The 21,223-nt window shown below is 44.3% G+C and overlaps 1 protein-coding gene across 19 annotated transcripts in view; it reads left to right on the top strand.

Moving 5' to 3' along the window:
* Positions 1-21,223, top strand: part of SVIL (supervillin) — a 601,346-nt gene that overhangs the window by 178,145 nt on the left and 401,978 nt on the right. For all 19 annotated transcript variants that reach the window (XM_069211285.1, XM_069211277.1, XM_069211284.1 and 16 more), the window contains one exon: positions 9,844-9,907. Coding sequence is in view for 15 of the 19 variants with exons in the window: in XM_069211275.1 (XP_069067376.1) it covers positions 9,844-9,907 (64 nt within the window). In the remaining 4 variants the exon portion in view is untranslated. The remainder of the gene's footprint in view (positions 1-9,843; positions 9,908-21,223) is intronic.

The following is a 21,223-nucleotide window of genomic DNA, read 5'->3' as shown; positions in this document are numbered from 1 at the left end:
TTACTTTGTAATAAAGCCGTCCTCTTAAACACGGGGCTGCCGCATTTAAATGTACTAGCACTGAATATTGAGGCACCTGAAGCCATCTGGGCCTCTTCAATTCATTTACAGTCACGCCCTGCCCGTTCAACTCTTGCAGATTTCTGCTTTCTTCCTTTGTGAAGCTTTTTCGTTTTTCTCTTCCTCCGTATTTCCCATGTGTCTTTTGCTCGCAGTAAATGCTTGAGGCAGAAGAATAAGTGCCGGCCCTCAAAAATAAGTACTGGTGCTCCGCACCGGAAACGACGAGCACTAATTAAGCACTTTCAAAGCACACTGATGTGTTTATCACCATTGCCTATGGGCTCGCTGACTCACCAGAGATCCTCGCTCAGATGTCCGCTTTTAGGGCGACTGAATACCCGCCGGCTGAAATAGCACTGAAGCGTCAGAGCTGCCGTGCTGTTGCAACAGGGGTAAGAGGGAGGGGGAGACCACGCCATGGAAAACCATGATAAGTCCGCCAAAGTTGTGCTAGATGTGATCTTCCTGCCATCTTTTCTTTTGTGCTGCGCTAACTGGCTCCGAGCAGCTCCCGATAACATCATCCCCGCGCCAGAGAGGGCGGACGTGCTCCATAGTCTGAGTCGTGTGCTATCGCCCTCAGAACAGTCATCGGTTTCAGTCGCGGCGCGTGATCGGAACTCCCCACGCGACTGCTCTCCTAAACACAAAATCAAGGATGCCGTTTCTCATGAAAATGTTTGCTTCTCAGTGGCTGCTAATTAATGCTTGCAGTGCAGTGTTCTGATTACAATTTAGAGGCTTCTCTACCTTCTGTTTCTTAGAGACTTGTAGTGAGACAATGATGAGGGACATTCAGTGTGTAATAATTGCAGGAGCAGCCGAACAGAAGTGGTGAACCGGCCTAATTTATGCTCCTTAAACCGGCTACTCTGTTTTTTTTTTTTCTCTTTTGGAAATTTTAATATTTATTGAAAACTGTACTCCATCTCGGGCCTGAACTTCCCTCTTAAGGTATGTAGGTCAGTAGAGATGTTCAACAAGGTCAAACAATGATCTGCTGCGTCCAGATCTGAATCCGGGCTTCAGAAAAAGGTATGGTTCCAGTTCATGAAATCCCACCTACAAAAGAAGCACGGTTCGCTAAAATAAATTCAAACGGGCTAAAGATTTAAAACGTACAGTTGTATGTATTTTTTTTCACACATAGCTAAATTTGTATGCAGAATGATACTTTTTTTTTTTTTTAATTTTTTATAACTCTAACAAATAATTTTACTCACAAGTTTATAAATAGCTAGCAAAATGCTCCCATTTTTATCTGGAGCCCTCACTAAATCGGGGATCTGAAAACGACCCAGAACGAATGTTAATCATCTTTGCTAACTGTTATGCAGTTGCTGAAAGTGGACAGATATAGGGGTGAAAGGTTACCTTCCAGCAGCTGTACAGTAAAATGCCTTGTCAAAGATAGACTTATCTGGAACTACAAACACTTTTTCAGTTGTGCTGACGGCTGGTGCTAGCCAAATGTAGGATTCTGATTCTATGTATAAACATTGGTGTCTTCCCCAGTGATTGCTTGGTGGGCGTAAACCTTTCTCAACGGACGCCAGTGAAGGCTGAGGACCAAAAAGCACCTAACATTCAGATGAACTTCAGTGCACATGCAAATTCTGTTCCCTTTAAAGGAACTGAAGTTTCTACATTTGCTGGCTTTTTCATGTAGGCTGTTCAGCATGTCTGTCCCTCATTGAGCGTAGCCTGTTTACTGTTTTTTCCACAAGTGTTCGCTTTGTGTAAAGAGGCCATTAAATAGGTTCTTATCTTTTCACATCTGCTATGCATTCATAGACCGAGGTCAAATGTTGGGCTGTGTCTTCTGAGATAACTTTTCTTTCTCTGTCACACAAATACTCTTTTTGGCATCTATCATTCTGGGTATTGGCGGTGTGCTGGAGGAAGGCTGTATGGTCGATTTTTTTCTTCTTTTTTTTTTTCTTCTAGCATACAACTAAATATATATGTCTGTATATGTCTGTAAATAAACTGTACAAAAATTCTAAATTGGGACAGCACTAATGAATCACTTTTGTTTGTACTGCTGAAGTGTGGTGGAAACAAATTTGAATGTGATCCAAATAAATGAATAGGTGATGCCATTTCCACACATTTTCATTTTTGCTCTGAGTTTTATCAATAAAGCTGTGTGTTCTAATTTAATGGTCCTTTCAATTGAAAATTTGCTGTAGGTTATGGTAGTGCACTACTACACTCCAATGCACTCTATTCCATGCCCACTCACATGCCCACTCAGATATCACCTTGAAGACTCTGACACATCTTCTCCCACCTTGGATTTCCACACAAGGTGAAAGCTACTATCTCGCTTTTACTATCAAACTGGATTATGCCAATGGCCTCTACCATGGATCATCTCTATTATAAAAAAAACTACAATGTATCCAGAATTCCGCAGCCAGGCTACTATTACCTGTAAAGCAACAAGCTCACATCTCCCCTGCTTGAGAGCACTATACTGGTTACCCGTTGCCAGAAGATACACTTTCAAGCTGCTTTGTATCACCCACAAAGCTATACATGGAACAGGACCGCATTTTTATCAGAAACAAAATAACCAAATACATTCAACAAAGAAACCTCCGCTCAAGATTGGCACCCTGCTTTAGAACACCACCATCCAAGAAAAAGACTATAGGTGGTACATCCTTCTCCGTTCAAGCAGCCAAACTATGGAATTCATTACCCCCAACTATAAGAGCCACAGATAACTATCTTGTCTTCAGAAAACTACTCAAGAGTTGGCTCTTTTCTTCATAACCACCATATTCAAACAACTATGGACTGCATATGCCTATGTTGATAAATATTTTTTTCTGATTGTGTATATTCTAGTTATTTATATAATATAGTTCTTTAAAAAAATATGTATTGCTACTATGTCATAACCATAAACTACACACACTCTTTAAACCTGTTTAACTTCGTATATTTACTCACGGTTTAAGTGTGTGTGTGTGTGTGTGTGTGTATATATATGTGTGTGTATATGTATATATATATATATATATATATATATATATATATATATATATATATATATATATATATATATATATATATATATATATATACACATGTTATTCTATGCTTAACATGTTCATAGGTCATTGCATTACTCCTACATAAGTTGTACTTTATACTTATGAATCCCTGCTCTTATCTTATATCACACTTATCTACCCATCACCATATGTCGTGTCTCTATCATTTTATCTTCCATTCCCACTCTGACTCATCCCAAATCCATTCTACTACTTTTATCTCCTAAATAACTCTGCCTAAGCTCTTCCCTTCGCTTCCACATCTAACTCACCCAAACCTCACTTTACTACCATGATCTCCCAAATAACCCTACTATATTCTCCCTCATTTATCTCGCCTTGCTACTATGAGCTCTCTAACCCCTTCCACAGACTTCCCTCCTCCATTCTCCCTTTACTCATCCCAAGCCTAAATTGTATTACCATAAACTCCCATTTAACACTTCTGGATTCTTCCCTCCTACACCCCTCCATACTCAAGTCAACCTAACTAACAAACTCTCATATCCGCGGCTCAAAATAACTCCATAATACTAAAACTGTACTCCTATTTCTGTATACTAATCCACCACTAATTCTTTTTGGGTTCCGGAGTAGTGTGCTACTCGCCAAAAAGCGCTTTGACGCCTTGTCAAGGGTAGTAAGCTCTATATAAATACTATTACAATACAATATATATCACATAATTTTTATGTAAAGTAATATCTAATTACTGCATGTTAATACATCCACTGCCGTGAACTGCCTTTGGCTGTGCACAGCGGGGGTTGGCCACAGGGCGTGGCCTGTGGCCATGCCCTGTGACACAATACCCTGCGCATGCACCCAACCCACCGCACGACTATCAGCCATGTAGAGTGGTTTTAGATGTTAGTGTTTTTTTTTTTTTTTTAAATTGATTTTAGAATCCAAAGATACTTCATGAGTTTACATTGTGGGGGGAGGGCGTGTTTCATGCAAAAAACAAGGCCTCAGGGACTTTTTTTTTTTTTTTTTTTTTTTTTTTTTTTCCCTTTTTTCTCTTGTTTCTTTCTTTTTGTTTGTTTTTCTCCTCCTTTTCTCCCCACTGTCGGCATACTTGTACCCTGATTCCCCCTTATGTCAGTGTTTTAATTTGTTATTTTTTTATGCACAACTGGATCAGTGTCCTAGATATACACATTTATTTTTCCCTTTAATAACTCCAGACTTCTGAATGGATTTACACTAAACAAAAGGGCTCTTTCTGGACGAAGAGCTAGCTTTCTGCCAAATTTGGTGTCCGCCTGTCCAGCGATTCGGGCTGTAGTTTTTAAAATCCCTATTGAAAATTGCATGGGAAAAATACATTTTGGGACCCTGCTTTTTCTTTGCCTCCGCTTGACAAATAACCCTGAAACTTTTCTTATAGTAGCAAAAGTGACCTTGCATTCTAGTTATAAAAGTGTTGAGGATTTGTCAAACAGTGCTAAGGTTCTAGGCAAAACAAACAGCTTTTCTCATGGAAACAAGGTCCTTTTTACGGTTTCCTTACTTTGGGTTTCAAGCTTAAGTTCCATGTTATCCTATAGACTGGCCTGCACTTGGTGAGCATTAATGGAAAGGACACTGTAGAGACACAAGCGTGTGCTTACGTGCCTGCACCTTAAATATAGTGCACCCTGCCTCCTGAGCTGCAGAGGGCTTCCTCAGGGGTGTCTGACATATATGTAAGGCAGTGCATGGGACTGTGCCACTCGTGGTGAGGGCACCGTCAAACTTGAAGTTTGCACCGCTTTGGCAGTCAGCAATGGCAGGCCTGCCATCAGAAATTTGTGTGGGTCACCTTGGGTTGCACAAATGTGCTGCAGTCTGGAGACCCCTTTACCACCTATGCTCTGGGTTCACTGGGTATTGTGTGCTAGGGGCTTACAGGGGAGGGGATGGGTGGGAGGTAAAAGCCTTTGACAATCATGGATTCTCCAAGTCGACAAATCAATTTATAGAGTGAGCATGGACAATGGTGCCTGGTTTGCAGACTCCCAGTGATGTCATACATATCAGCACTGAGACAAGTGGTGGGGTGGGGGGGGGGCATACCTAAAGTGACTCTATCTAATATCAGAAACAAAAATAAGGTTATTGTATCATTATAGTTGGGTGAAATCGTCAATGACAACTTCAACGAAAACCCACAGAAATGCACCAGTTATAGTTAGCAAAGCTAACTATAACTTGTATCCCCTCTATGCACTGCTTATGACCTCGCATATTACATTACTCATATGTTCTATGACATCATTGATGACATTACTGATGACATCATCCAATAAGTGTGCCAGTTTATTTTATGGTTTACTGAGTGGCAAGTAACTACCAAATTACTTTTCTACCTTATTCTTTACAGCCGGTGTCCAACTAATGGGTGTAAGTGTTTTCAAAACGTGGTTCTAATGCATCACAGGTGTGTAGAGGTATTGAACACATTATAAATCTTGGAATTGAAGAGTAACTGTGTGCAGGGGAGTTGATTAATTGTGACCAGTATTTTCCACACAACGTGTTGTGGTTCTGCAGAAAGTGTTTAACAGGGCAACGATTCTACCTAGTAGATACTAAATATTGTAAGCAGCCTTGAGTTATTTGTAGTCTCAGCATGGCAGTTTCTGCATAACATAGAAGATGGAGTGCACCCGGTACTAACCTATGTACATGTGCTTGATTTGCTTCAGAAGATGTGATATCTGTAATATTTACACTAAAGGTAGTATCTTTCACCTTCAGACCTTAGTTTTAAGCAGATAGTGTTTTTTTTTTTTTTTAACTGGTTTTGCATAGTGTACACTGTTCTTAGTAGATACTTTTTAATACTCTAGTGTACTCCTCATGAGTATAACTGCCTGTAAACAGTGTGGTAGAGAGTAAACTGTCTCCATAGAGTAAACACGGTTTGCAGTATCCACTTTTCTACTCCTGTCAACATCATTTCTCAATGTAGGTTCTGTGACTGAGGGGTTTGATGCAAATAAAAGCTCTCTCTAGGAGGTCATTAATTTTGAAACTGACGTTGAGTATCTTGAACTTTGCTTTCTCTGAGCAGTTGAATACCCGTGGAGCACAGAGCGCAATAGAGGGTTCTGATGAATCTGTGGTTGATTTTCTGTTAACTAGGCTACCTGTGAAGTGTATGGTATATGTTGAACGTACCAGATGCTAGCTACGCCTAAGGAGTAGTATCTGTGATGACATTAATGATCCTTCATATTATTCTGAGCTATTTTGTATTTGCAGTCAGGCCTCAATTGTCAATTTGTGTATAGAGTAATGGGTACAAAAGAAGCTTTAACAATGCCATCAGTTATGTAAACAGTTATGTCACTTGAGAGGTCATCAATGATGTCATAGAACATATCATGAATGATGCAGTATCATGTGAGGTCATAAGTAGTGCATGGTGGGGGTTCAAGGTATAGTTGGATCTGATAATTAAAACTGGTTATTTCAGTTTTTTTTAATTTTTTTAGTTTAAATCATTAACGTCACTGACATATTCACCTAATGTTAATATGATCTGTTCATTTTTTTCAGTGAATTTCTAGTGTTTTTACACCTATAGTAATGTTTTATTACCATATATAAAGCCAACCCCCCACTGTGCACTGCCTTTGGCTGTGCGCATTGGGGGTTGTCTGCAGGGCCTCACCTGCAGCAACCCCATTACCAGCTGCCATCCTCACACTGCTCCATGCACAGCAGGGGGGAGGAGGGGTAGAAACACTGTCTGGCCTTTGGCAAGGCCTGGTTGCCAAACCACCCAGAGGCAGCCAACCCCATGCTGGTTGTGTATGTTGTTTTAGCCAGAGGGCCTGTGTTGCAGCCAGACTCTGCTACCAACTCACCACAGGTAGCCAACCCCAGGCTGTGCACAGCCTTTGGGCATACATTGCGTGGGAGGTGTTTTGGGGGGGGGGGGGAAGAGACAGACCTTGGCCAGCTGTCAGTCTGTGGCTCAAAGCCCAGTAAGCTGCCAACCCCCAGCTTTTGGCATGTGCAGCGTAGGGTTTTCCTTCGTGTCCTAGGGACACCATCCTCTGGGGTCAAAACAAATAATAATGGGAGGGGGCGTGCGGCCTACCCCGGGCCTTTAATTAGCAGTGGAGACCCCATCCCCCGGAGCCAAATGCAATTCACAGAGGAGGGTGTGCAGCTCCTCTCCCCAAGCCTTAATCGGGCCTAGGACCACATTTTCCTAACCAAATGCAATAAAAAAATGAGGGGGGCAGACAGCCCCCCGTCCCCATCCCCTGGGGGCATAATCTAAGGGAAGGTGGGGGTGTGGAGCCATCCTTCAGGCCTTCTTTTTTTTTTTTTTTTTTTTTTTTAAAGGGACACATGCCCCTCCCCTCTCAAGCTTCTTTTGGCCCTGGGGGCCCCATCCCACAGGCCTGTTTTATTTTTATTTCAAAGCAGAGGAGGTCCCTGGGCCGGCATTGCTACCACCTGGAGGGAGCAGCCAATTATGCTGCTCGCTCCAGGCATGAGCAATACCTTCTGTTTCCATGCCACATTGGTGTGGGCAGGGAAACAAAGTACGTGTTTTGTCACAGCTTGCGGGAGCATTTTTAAATCTCTTGCCTGTTGGAAGCAGACGATTTGCTCCGGTTTGGCAGGAGATTCAAAACGCATGATTTCCCTGCCTATGCTTGTGTGAGCAGGAAAACTGTGTCCTTGGGGTGGGCTCTCTGGGACAAAAAAAAAGTGAGATAGCCCATGGGGTTTGAGGTCCCCGGCCCTTTAAAGGTTTTGGGAGGGGTAGGACAGTCCCCCTCCCATGAAAAATCTTTTTGGGCATTTCAACCCTTGGGGTGGGGGGGGGGGGCTTTCTGGTAGTTATAACGACTCTAGGAGTCGATGTGTCTTCCTCCCCCCTTTATCAAATAATGCACCTCTGTGCTGCCTTTTTTTGTTTTTTGTTGTTGTTTTATAGCCCTGATCCAGTGGGAGTCCCAAAGGGGTGCCTCTGGGTTTCTGCCTCCTCTCAATGAGGGCCTAAAGGAGGGTCAATGTATTTCTAACCTGCTGCATGAAGTTTTTTTTTTTTTTTAATGGTTTTACTTCAGGACAGGGAAGTAAGTCCCTGAATCGTGTAATTGCTGACAGCAGCAATTTTCCCATGTTGCTGGCAGCCAGTCGGACCGATTTTCTTCCACAGGAGTCGGACTGTCACAAGAATGAGATGGCCCATGGGTAAAAACACTCTTGGCTAATCGGAGTCAACTTTTAGGTCGAGCGTGCAAGTGCAGTGGCCTGGTGTGATCTATCTGTGGGCTTTTAACAACTCCCACCGCACACCCATCACTATCACTCGTTCATGGGCTTGCCTTTCAAAAATAATTTACCATTGGTAAATGCTTCACATTTGTCCCTCCTTTGGGCAGTTTTGTTACTGCCTTGGCCATTGACACGGTTACATGGATAATTGCACGTTTGCCGATACGTTTCACTACGAGCTAACTTTTTTCCTTTTGTGTGTCTCCAACCTCATGCTCATGGCGGCTGAGGTGCTTTGAATCGGCTTGCTTATGTCAACTGTTTTACTTTTCATTTTCAATTTATGTGGCAAGAAAAGTCCAGTTAAGAATTTACAACACCAATAACTCTAGGTTGAGCAACTGTGAGACCCGTTGCATTGCAAATGCTTGTTTTTAGTTTGCACTCCCACAAGATTCTCAAGGGACCCTTTCCTACCCATCGGCCCAGATATACAAATATTTTTAAACCTTAATTTCCCAAACTACTGAATGCATTTACACCAAATCACAAAACGCACAATCTACGGACCAAGATCTAGCTTCCTGCAAAACTTGGTGTAATTCCGTTTAGCAGTCTTTGCTGTAGCACGTTTTAACGAAGTCTGTGGAAAATATATATATAATATATTGACTTGTGGGGCATTCTATCACAGAAGTGCAAGAATGGCTTGTTCCACTTTTATTTGTTAAATGGAAATACTTATATGCCAATGTTAATGCGTATATTCATATCCAAAATCTAGCAGATCAAAGGCTTTTAGCGAGCTAGTGTCTTGCTGGAGAGGTTACCATCTCTCCCTGTTAAGCAAAGCCAAGGCCAACCCTGGCTATAGAGCTCGGTCTTCTGTGGAGCACCTGATACTGTCACAGGCGATGGTATGTCAACCCTCCCTCGCACGGACCCTTTTGCCAGGATGTAAACAAAGCATCTCTCCCTGGTGTGCTTTTCTCTGCCCATTAGTAATGAAGCATGCATGAGGGAGAGCAGAATATTGCACACTTCCATAGTGCCGTCCTGCCATGCAACGGAGGGTACCATTTCATTGAATTAACTGGCTAGGATCTGTACAGGTTCATCCAATATCACAGTTGGGAAACAATCTAGGCTTGCGAGTTTAGAAAACGGTGGTTAAGTATCTTTGCACTGCTGTGTGTATTTTGCCCACTAGGTGGTTCTGGAGAATAAAAAGTGCTTTCGCTGCTTGTAAATTGTGGATGCATGATGCATAACGAATGGTACGCTAGTAGTGTTCATTTTTAACAGATCACTTTTTTTCCCTCCAACCACAGCTGTTTAGATTACTATTTTTTTTAAGTGAATCCGTTTAAACAGGAGAATGAAAACCTGCTGGAGAAATATAAATTAACATTTCTGCCGTTTCAGTTCTAAGAATAAAAGTAGCTCGCCTAAAAATTAAATTTTAATTTTTCAACTTTCCTTGTAGACTTTGACACAGAAGGCTCAATCAGATTCAGGACATCGAGACTGTATCAAAGGCGGGCTGTAAGGTAAATACTCTGTACATCTGTTTATCTATTTAGAAGTGGTAGCAGATTTGGATTTCCGCATTACCAATCATTGCTGGTATATGAGTTGTACATTTGATCCTGGTTTTTGTTTTGTATGTTTTGGGGAAATACCCAACTTCAAAGACTAGGTTTCCACATATGTGGTCAAGGAACTGGATTATTGAAATGGCAAAACCTCGTGCAAATGGAGAAAGTGTAATTTAATTCAAAAGGCCTACTGTAAATGTGAAAATATAGGCTGACTTTTTGAAGCTATAGAACTAATAACTAATTCTCTGTGTAGGTAATTAGGCCTTGTACCTTCACTCTAACCGTTCAAAGTTACCCTTTAGCTTCTTGTACACCTTGTATTTTATTTTGCGACCAAGAGTGTGTATTACTAAAGATTTGAAGTTTTACATAGGTCTGTATTCTTTGGATTTACTACCTCTCCTATGTATTTATATTGTAATAAACATTTCAAAATGTAAAAAGAGAAACTGAGATTTGAGTTGCCTAAGCTAGCTGCCAGGAAGCTCGTATTACGAAATTAAAGGCTTCATAACAAAATCTTTCTCTGAATTTAAACATGCTAGCCATAAATATGGTGAGCTGGACTCCTTTCCATAGATAAAGACCTCTAAACATGCGTGTTGGTGAAGAGGGCTTCCCATCACACCGTTCCATTTAGTCACATTGGTGGATAACTCTGCTTTGCCAGAGAACCCTTTTTTTATGCAGCCAGTGGTTTTAAAATACCTGCTTCATCTTTCGTTCTCATAGCTGTAGTTGGCCCATTAGTCTACCTTTGTGAGTGACAGTCTAAGGCCGCCTAAATAGAAAACACCATGTAGGCTCAATGATAACTGAATATTTGTATTAGTGTTAAATCCTCAGAGATTAAAATACCTTGGTTATGGATCATTCATGATTTAAGTAGCAGAGGTCGGTTTGGACAACCTATTTACGAATCTGTGCAAAATACATGTGTGCTATTGCTTTCATGGGCAAGGGGGATGCGCACTGTATTGGGGTCTCACCACATGAATTACTATAGTAGCGTTTTGCCTTAGCAATTATTGTAACAACTGAAATATTGTACGCTTGCCTTTTTTTTTTAACGATGCCATTTGATAATGCTTATAGTTTACAAGTATTTTTATTCATGATAAGTTAAGAATTCATGATGTGTAGAAAATTATATTACGGAACAGCTAAGACACCATTTATTATATAATGTTGAGTATGTCTAGCACTTTAGACCTCACAGTAGGAGTGCAAAGCGATACATAAACCATATTATACCAACTTTTACACCGCTCATTGAGGGCTGGCATGCACGGCTTAGTTTCGGGACCTTCTGTGATATATGCACTTCTATGTTTTCACTACTTTAGCGAAAAACATTTGACATTAGTTTCCTGTTGGATATGTTATATAGTGCTTTCTCCTCCAAATGATGTCAAACAGCGTAACTTTATAAAAATAGCTTCAAGCGAAAGCTGCCTACGTGGTTATACAACAACTATTAGTGAACTGTGCTGCAGCTGCACATGATTGAAGGTAAACCAATTCCCTCCTGCAGATGTATTATGCATCACTCATACCTTACTCTCCTATCCTTGCATAGCAAAGATGTTACTCAGAAAATCTGACACGTACTCAGTTCATACGCTGCTTCCTGACGACCCTCTTAACATAGTGTCCCAAACTTCACTGAAGAGCATGCTTCTAAATGCTCATGCTGCATCAGGCATAGCACAGTCTACCTCACTGTAACTGAAAACCGTGACCTCTTATTTCTAGTAGACCAGCATCTCCAGTTTCTTCAACCGTCTGATTCTATTTCCAGTTCGGGATGACACACTCCAGAAAGATTGAGACTGGTGGTGGTGTTGTCACGGTTGCATTTTAACACATCTAAGCTGCTGCTGTACCCACCCTTTCTTACCCCTTGTACACTCAGATTGGATACCAACAGAAAAGTTAGTGGCAGCCTGTCGTGAATAGAGCCAGTTGGAACCCCCCCCCCCCCCCCCCCCCCCCCCTTTTCCGAGCCATGTTATAGCCCTGGGGACTCATTCTCTATGCTGGCTTGGTGACTGTCCCAGAGACCGCATCTCCAGGACACAGTTGTTTCCCTGCTTGTGAGAGCACAGGCAGGGAAAAATATTTATGCTCACAAATGTTTCTTCCTTTCTGCTCACTCACAGGCAGGGATGTATAGAATCGCTCTCGCCCAGCAGGAACGTAAAGAAAAGCTGCTTCTGCTGCACCCGGGATGAGTGCTAGCAGGGGGGCGGGCTGTGGGTCCCTGGTTTCACCCACTACCCGTACGTAAAACTGTTGCAGGGTGCCCTGGGTGGGCACCAGAGCACCTCAGTTGTCATTAAAAAGGTAATGTAGTGTTTCCAGCTCTGGCACAGTCTCCTGGGGCTGCTTGCTGGGAGTCGCTCGGGCCCTAGGGGTCCCCCTGCCAACCTCCACAAACATTAAAGCTGTGGGTGTCCCTAGTGGGACTAGGACACACACAAAAATAAACAATGTAAAAAAAAATGTTTATTCACTGCTCTTAGAAAGGAGCGCCCACAATGCCCTTCACTGGCTATTTTTCATATTTTGCTGAAGGTGGTGCCACCAGGGGGCTCCACCAGCATGTTTGTGTTGTGGGCTTCTGCAGGGAGTGCAGCAGCCTCCCACATATCTGGGGTCTATAGAATGACTCCAGGAAACAATTTTTGTTTAAAAGTATTCCTCGAGTTGGAGCTTTTGCTCTTCAGTTTACTAGTGCAGGGATCTCTTGTGGTTGGTTTTATGGCTGCATTATGTAGCTTGAGTAATGTTTTATAAAAAGAAGAAAAAATATAGACGTTTAATTTTTCATCATGATCACTTGACATCATTCATAATACAACTGCAACATCTAAGAATACACTGATGACAACACTGTGTGGTGAGGCCATGAGTTATAGTTGCTTTAAGCTACCAGTTATAGTTACATGTGAGAACTAGAACTGGTGGGGGCGTGGCCAAGAAGGCCAAGATGGTGGATGTTAGCTAAGAGTTCTGCCCGCCATTCCCATCATCCTGATTGCTGCACTTCCGTGGGAGGCCACCCGGATCCCTAGCTCTCCACTCGCGTTGGGGAATGTTGCTGGATGGCTGTCTGAGTTGGAATTGGGGGCTGCTGAACCTCCAGTCGACACCCGCATTGGCTGTGGGTCTGCGTGGTGCACTAGCCTAGCTTCTGCTGCCGCTGCACGGCGTCCCTGGACTCCACTGAACCTGCACCCGCCATAGGTGGTGTGTCGGCAGCACTTCCCAGCTGGGCTTCACATACTGCTTGTTCCTATGAGGGGGTGACTGATATTGGCACCCACTCTGGCAGCTTCGTCCTGTACTTTGGGACGGTAAGGCCTTGAGTGATACTTTGCAGCGGGCAACTGCTAGGGACCCATGCTCTCATGCCATCACTGGAGTGCCTCCTGGGGAACTCCGCGGCTGACCTATGGAACAGCCAGGCACCAGGATTCACACTTGCCTCCGTGCCCTTCACTGGAAATTGGGCTGCACTACGCACACATCGGGCCTACCGCTACCTCTGTGCAGCATCGCTTGGGCCTAGAGCGTCTCCCTTTGGCAAGTGGCGGTAGACCTGCATGGCCGCCGACCCAGACTTTGTACATAACTGGGTCCTGGGGGACACTTGCTGTCATCTGCCTAAGTCAGCCACACTGCCACGGGGTGTTGGCTTGCGGAGCCCTCACGCTGAATCTGGCACTGCTACCAGGCACTGTGGACATGCCCTAGAGGAACTACTGAAACCTAGAGCACGCTGGGCTAATGGAGTTGTCTGCAATGGGTTAATGCGCCCCTGGGCGACGCTCCACCATGTTGACTTCTTTTTAAAGAAGGCATACTTGCATGGCTTGAAGGCAGACTGTCCATTCCTGTCCAGACTGATTTTCCTGGCTTCTTCACTCAACCGCCACCATCATGTCCTGTTTTCTGCCAAGTCCGTTGACCCCATTGGCCAGATGTTCATCCTGTGGCCTCCACAAAGGTGGCCTTATGCTGTGGGCCAAACACACTCTTGAAGCAAAGAGACGTGTCAGAGGTAGCTGGTTCGCAGGCTGCCTGTGCTGGTCTCCTTTGTGCTCCCATACCAGCGCCAATCACCTTGAGATTCCTCCAGGAGACCTAATATTGTCATAGGCCCTCCTATACCACGCACAGCACTAGTACTACCACCACCACCTTCAAGTCCCCAGGCTTCCGAAGAGCCCAATAAACATTGACTTCTGCCATGTGTTGTAGAGCAGTGCCCACGTGTTCTCCTTGATTCTCCTTTACACATCTGCACCACTTGCTCATCGCTGGACTTGTTGCACTTCCTGTCTCCTGGCTTGGATCTACCTGTACTGTGCCACTGTATCTGACACTATTTACACTACAGCTGAGTATCCACAAACCCTTCTTTATACCTGTCTGCTACTTGTCTTCCATTCTGGGCTGCTCGTGCCGCAAAGTGTTGTGAATTTATCTAACACTCGCAAACGGGCCCACACCTGCCACCCATCTATACCTTTCTTACACAGCCCTCCAGAGGCCCATTACGATGGTGCACCCTAGGACTGGTGCCCTGGGCTCTCAGCAGACCACTGAACCCACAGACCACTCATGAGACCCAGAGAGGGTCACTGGCAAGCAGGATGTAGTGCTTGCTGCTGTAGAAAGATCCTGAATATCTTAGTCGAAAATGAATCATCGCCACAGACCTCACCCTGCTACATGATCATCAGAAACTATCAGATGATGTGCAGTCCACGGAACAAGTAGTAGGAATCCCCACCCACAAACTTTGGACTTGCAGTCCTATCTTACTGCTTTACAGGAGAAAGTCTGCATCCTGGAAGAGCGCCTGAGGATGCTGAGGGGAGATCCAGGCGTAATAACATCAGAGGGATGTGCCTTCCTGAAGGCAGTGATACATAGACTGCCCTCTGGACCCCATCTTCTCCAACAGCAACAGAACCAAGTTCTCCCACACCACCGAGGTAACATAGACTGACTACTACATTCTCCACTTCACCATTGAGGGATGACCAGAAGCCCCAACAGGACCACCGACTCTCCCCCACTGCAACTGGGGCAGAATCACGTAAACAGTCTGGATCTCCACCCTCAAAGAAGCAAGACCCATCACTGCAGACACACTAACACCGCATACAAAACTTCATCAACTGGATCTCCTCAGCAGCCGAAGTCCAGGCCCCCTGAAGTGCACCACCAATGGAAAAAAAACACCAAGCAGGCCAGGTGGGTCACCCCAGAACTCCTAAGCCTCAAACACCTCCGCAGGAAACTTGAATGACACCTGCACAGCAACAAGACCCCACCAGCCTAGACTCCTCAGGACCGCACTCTGCTGTTAAACTACCATATCATGGAGACGAAGAAAGAAGCGCTAAACACCCTCATTGAGACTAGCACCAACCACGCTAAAGAAATATTCAATATGGTCCGAGAATTCTCCTGCCCATCTGCCCCAGTGAACGCTATCTACCCCTCACAAACCCTCTGGGGCACGCTCAAACTTCTTTCACCACAAGATCGCCGGCATCTACAGCAACTTTGAACCTTACCTGCCGCCCACCGACCTTGACCACCTCTGCACCCCAAACCACATCTCTCCACCCTACTGGATCTCCAACACTATAGCCATTATGACCTCTATCCACTCCGGATCCCCCGAGGACCCATGCCCTCACCACTTCTACAACATAGTAAGAGAAGTAATCTGAGGCTTCTTCAGAGAAATCCTCAATTCCTCCATCTCCACAGCCACCGTCCCAGACGCCTGGAAGCAGACCAAGGTCGAGCCTCTCTTAACACCTTTGCTGCCAGGCCTTTTCCTCCTCCTGTGCCAGGCCTTTTTTTTTGCCTATTTGGAATAGTTCTCGCTTAGGCCCTCATAACTTTGTCCACATAAGCTACCCACGCCAAATTTGTGTCCTTTTTTTCCAACATCCTAGGGATTCTAGAGGTACCCAGACTTTGTGGGTTCCCCTGAAGGAGGTGAAGAAATTAGCCAAAAAAATTGGAAAAAGGGGCTGCAGAAGAAGGCTAGTGGTGTTTTCTCTGAAAATGGCATAAACAAAGGGTTTGCAGCGCTAAAATCACCAGCTTCCCAGCTTTCAGGAACAGGCAGACTTGAATCAGAAAACCCAATATTTCAACACAATTTTGGGATTTTACTGGGACATACCCCATTTTAACAATTTTTTTTTTTTTTGTGTGCTTTCAGCCTCCTTCCAGTCAGTGACAGAAATGGGCGTGAAACCTAAACACTTCTGAAAAGTAGACAAAATTCTGAATTCAGCAAGGGGTAATTTGTGTAGATCTTACAAGGGTTTCCTACAGAAAATAACTGAAAAAAAAATATTGAAATTGAGGTGAAAAAAAAAGCAATTTTTTCTACGTTTTACTCTTTTTCCTGCAATGTCAGATTTTTTAAAGCAATACACAGTTACGTCTGCTGGATTCCTCTGGTTGCGGGGATATATGGGGTTTGTAGGTTCATCAAGAATCCTAGGTACCCAGAGCCAATAAATGAGCTGCACCCTGCTGTGGGTTTTCATTCTATACTGGGTATTACAGCAATTCATTTGCTGAAATATAAAAAGTGAAAAATAGGTATCCAGAAAACCTTTGTATTTCCAAAATGGGCACAAGATAAGGTGTTGAGGAGCATTGGTTCTTTGCACATCTCTGAATTCCGAGGTGCCCATACTAGCATGTGAATTACAGGGCATTTCTCAAATAGACGTCTTTTTTACACACTGCCTTACATTTGGAAGGAAAAAATGTAGAGAAAGACAAGGGGCAATAACACTTGTTTTTCTATTCTATATTCCCCCAAGTCTCCTGATAAAAATGGTACCTCACTTGTGTGGGTATGCCTAGAGCCCGCGACAGGAAATGCCCCAAAACACAACTTGGAAACATCCCATTTTTTTGACAGAAAACAGAGGTTCTTTGTAAAGTGCATACCTGTAGATTTTGGCCTCTAGCTCAGCCGGCACCTATGGAAACCTACCAAACCTGTGCATTTTTTGAAAACTAGATCCCTAGTGGAATCCAAGATGGGGTGACCAGGTTCTGTTAACCAGAATCCTTTGCAAACCTCAAAATTTGCTTAAACACGTTTTTCCTCACATTTCAGTGACAAAGTTCTGGAATCTGAGAGGAGCCACAAATTTCCTTCCACCCAGCGTGTCCCCCCCCCCCCCCCCCCAAGTCTCCTGATTAAAAATGATACCTCACTTGTGTGGGTGGGCCAGGTGCCTGCAACAGAAAAAGGCCACAAACTTGTAGAGATTATGGGGATAGCACAGTGAGTTGATAAGCACATATTCTTCTTTTATACATCTTTAGGCTGACTCTGCTTTGGGGACCCACACAAGTGAGGTGTCATTTTACTTGGGAGACTGAGGGGAACACTGGGGAGTAGGAATTTTGTGCTGGAGCAGTGATCGAACAAACAAAAGTCAGGAAAATATGCTTTTTTTTAAAGAAAATTTTGAGGTTTGCAGAGGAGTCTGGGTAAGAAAATGTTGGGGGCGCCACGCAAGCCACACCTCCCTGGACCCTTGGGGCGTCTAGTTTTAAAAAAAAATGTCTGGGTTTGGTAGGTTTCCCTAGATGAAGGCCACACCCAGGACCAAAAACATAGGTGCCCCCTCCCCACTCTCCCCCCCCCCCCCCCCCCCCAAACACAGGTAGTTTTGCAATATATCATTTTGATGTATCCACATACGTTTGTGATGTGCCAAACACAAAAATTGTGAAAAGAAACACACTTAGGTTTTGTGAAAGACCCCTCACCCACCAACCAAGTTGGTGGCATGCTCCATCATCGGGGTCCCACCTGAGACGCCTAGCGTGCCAAGTGTGCTGCGAGGCCTGATTACGGCGGGGCAGGTTTTTTCATTTTTACCACACATACTGGTTGGATTTGGCACAAGGGTGAGTGATGGTTCAGTAGATCAAATTTTATTAACAAGAGATTTCACAAAAGTGAAATGCACTGGTAATAACTGAAAGGCCAAAAAACTGAACCAATGACTCACAGCTCATGAGCTGTAACGCCACAGCAAGGCACCAACCGCTTTACAGTCCATTCACACACCTTTCATACATGACATGCACAAGACCACGGGCCCAGCACATTACAACACTCGCATCGACAGACCGCACCAGTCAAGGGCCCATAACTTTCATATGCCCACATGCCTGATACAACAATCATACAAGCTGATGAGTGTGTGGACTGGCGTTTGGCTGGCAACGCCAGCCAAGCGCCACCCCACGCACACTGCCAGCCAAGCGCCACCCCACGCACACCGCCATCACTTTTTTTTGTTTATAAACAACAAAGAACCACTAATTATAAAATAAGTACAAAACTACAAACACAAAAGCTCGAACTATATACATGACAGTAATGCCAACTGTGAAACTGAACATATGAAAATATAAAACAGGCAGTTTACGATCACGGTATTTCCCAATTTTTTTTTCCTAGTGTGTTAACTTCTAAAACAGCCGGGCACACACAGCCCAGGCTTTGAAGGGCATTCGGGGCAGTATATCAGGCTCTCCCTCCGGATTGCTCTCCGGGCACATACTATACATTTCTTTGTGGGCAGGTCTTTTTTGGGAGTGGGAGGAATGTGATCTGGAAAGTGGCGACCTTTCAATCTAGCCACTTCCTCCACCACTTCTACTCTAGGAACTCTTGCCCATTCCACCACAATAAGGCTCTCTATCACTGACTCCTGAAATTTAACAAAGGTCATCCTTGACTCAGGTGAACAATCCTTGAACACAATAAAAGCATTAAAAGTTGCCAAATGAAATAAATGTAGGGCCAACTTTTTATACCACACGACTTACGAAGAGCAGTGTAAGGTTCCAACCTCTGATCTACTGTCAACACCACCCATGTGCATATTGTAGTCCAAATTCATGCAGGCTTGTGCACTTCCGCAACCTGACCCCAAACAGTCACAGGGGAAGTAATCTCATGGATGTTAGATAGCATGTACACATCCCTCCTGTCTGAAAATTTCAGAGCTAGCAGCTCATTATTCCGCAAGGCACTGCACTGTCCCCTCAAGTTTTTTTACAGGCAAGCTCCCTTGGACAGCATTTCCGGTTCTCCTTGAACAACTGCACTCCAGTGTAGAAATTATCTACGTAATAATGGTGACCTTTGTTAAACAGTCATCTACCAAGTTCCCACACAATTGTTTCGCTAACTCCAAAAGTGGCCGGACAACAAGGAGGGTCAATACTGGAATCCCTACCAGTGTAGACCCGGAAATTATACACATATCCTGTACTGCTTTCTGACAGCACATACAATTTAATCCCATACCGTACTCTCTTACTAGGAATGTACTGCTTGAAAACTAAACGCCCCTTGAAAAGGACCAAAGACTCGTCCACACTTATCTCTTTGCCTGGAACATAGACCTCTGAAAACCGATCTACAAAATGATCAAGGACAGGCCTAATCTTAAAAAGACAGACACAACAAGGGTGATCTCGTGGCAAGGCTAAAGCATTGTCTACAAAATGCAGCATACGAAGAAGAAGCAAATAGCGATTACGTGTCATAGTTGTAGGAAATGTAGCCGTTGACATCAAGGGACTAGTAGGCCAATAAGAAGCCAGTGACGGCTTCCTGATCAACCCCATCAAAAAAGTCGAACCTAAAAACTTTTTCATCTCTTCCAGATATGTGGGAACCCACTGAGTAGCTCTAGACTGAGGCTTAAGTCTGGCAGCGTTGTCCCTCAAATATTGCTCTGCATGCAAATTAGTCTGCTCCACAATCTCTTCCAAAAATAAATCGTCCATAAACAATTGAAAGAAAGGGACTGGCAAAAAGTTTTCCGTATTGAATCTACACCCTGGAAGACCAGTAAATGCAGGTAACTGTGGCTGCTCCATGTTTGAGGCAATGTAGGTGTCAGGTCTTCTAATGGGAAACCCTTCAGCCCCAGGCTGCTGCACTCTTGGCACATCAAAGTGCAGATAAAGGGCCTGCTTTAGAGGAGGACAGAGTAGCTTCCTCATCAGAAGAATACTCTCTGACAGAAAACTCACTGCCAGAATCTCACTTCCTCCTCTGCCTCGGATGCAGAGTCAGTTTCGTAATCATGGTCAGAAGCTTCTCAAAGAGCATGTGTAGGAAGTTGGCTCTGTATGTGCTATTTCAAAGTAAGGAATAGCATGCACAGAGTCCAAGGGTTCCCCTTAGAGGTAAGATAGTGGCAAAAAGAGATAATACTAATGCTCTATTTTGTGGTAGTGTGGTCGAGCAGTAGGCTTATCAAAGGAGTAGTGTTAAGCATTTGTTGTACATACACACAGGCAATAAATGAGGAACCCACACTCTGAGACAAATCCAGCCAATAGGTTTTGTTATAGAAAAATATATTTTCTTAGTTTATTTTAAGAACCACAGGTTCAAATTTTACATGTAATATCTCATTTGAAAGGTATTGCAGGTAAGTACTCTAGGAACTTTGAATCATTTCATTAGCATGTATACTTTTCACATAAAACACAATAAGCTGTTTTAAAAGTGGACACAGTGCAATTTTCACAGTTCCTGGGGGAGGTAAGTTATTGTTAGTTTTAACAGGTAAGCAAGTCACTTACAGGTTTCAGTTTTTGGTCCAAGGTAGCCCACCGTTGGGGGTTCAGAGCAACCCCAAAGTTATCACACCAGCAGCTCAGGGCCGGTCAAGTGCAAAGGTCAAAGAGGTGCCCAAAACACATAGGCTTCAATGGAGAGAAGGGGGGGTGCCCCGGTTCCAGTCTGCCAGCAGGTAAGTACCCGCGTCTTCGGAGGGCAGACCAGGGGGGGTTTTGTAGGGCACCGGGGGGGGGACACAAGTCAGCACAAAAAGTACACCCTCAGCAGCGCGGGGGCGGCCGGGTGCAGTGTGCAAACACGCGTCGGGTTTGCAATGGTTTTCAATGAGACCAAGGGGTCTCTTCAGCGATGCAGGCAAGGGGGGGGCTCCTCGGGGTAGCCACCACCTGGGCAAGGGAGAGGGCCTCCTGGGGGGCACTCCTGCACAGAAGTTCCGATCCTTCAGGTGCTGGGGGCTGCGGGTGCAGGGTCTTTTCCAGCCGTCGGGAAATGGAGTTCAGACAGTCGCGGTCAGGGGGAGCCTGGGGATTCCCTCTGCAGGCGTCGCTGTGGGGGCTCAGGGGGGACACTTTTGGTTACTCACA

The sequence above is a fragment of the Pleurodeles waltl genome, chromosome 10 (genome assembly GCF_031143425.1).
Source record: "Pleurodeles waltl isolate 20211129_DDA chromosome 10, aPleWal1.hap1.20221129, whole genome shotgun sequence".
Lineage (NCBI taxonomy): Eukaryota > Metazoa > Chordata > Amphibia > Caudata > Salamandridae > Pleurodeles > Pleurodeles waltl.
This window is presented reverse-complemented; position numbering and strand designations above follow the sequence as displayed.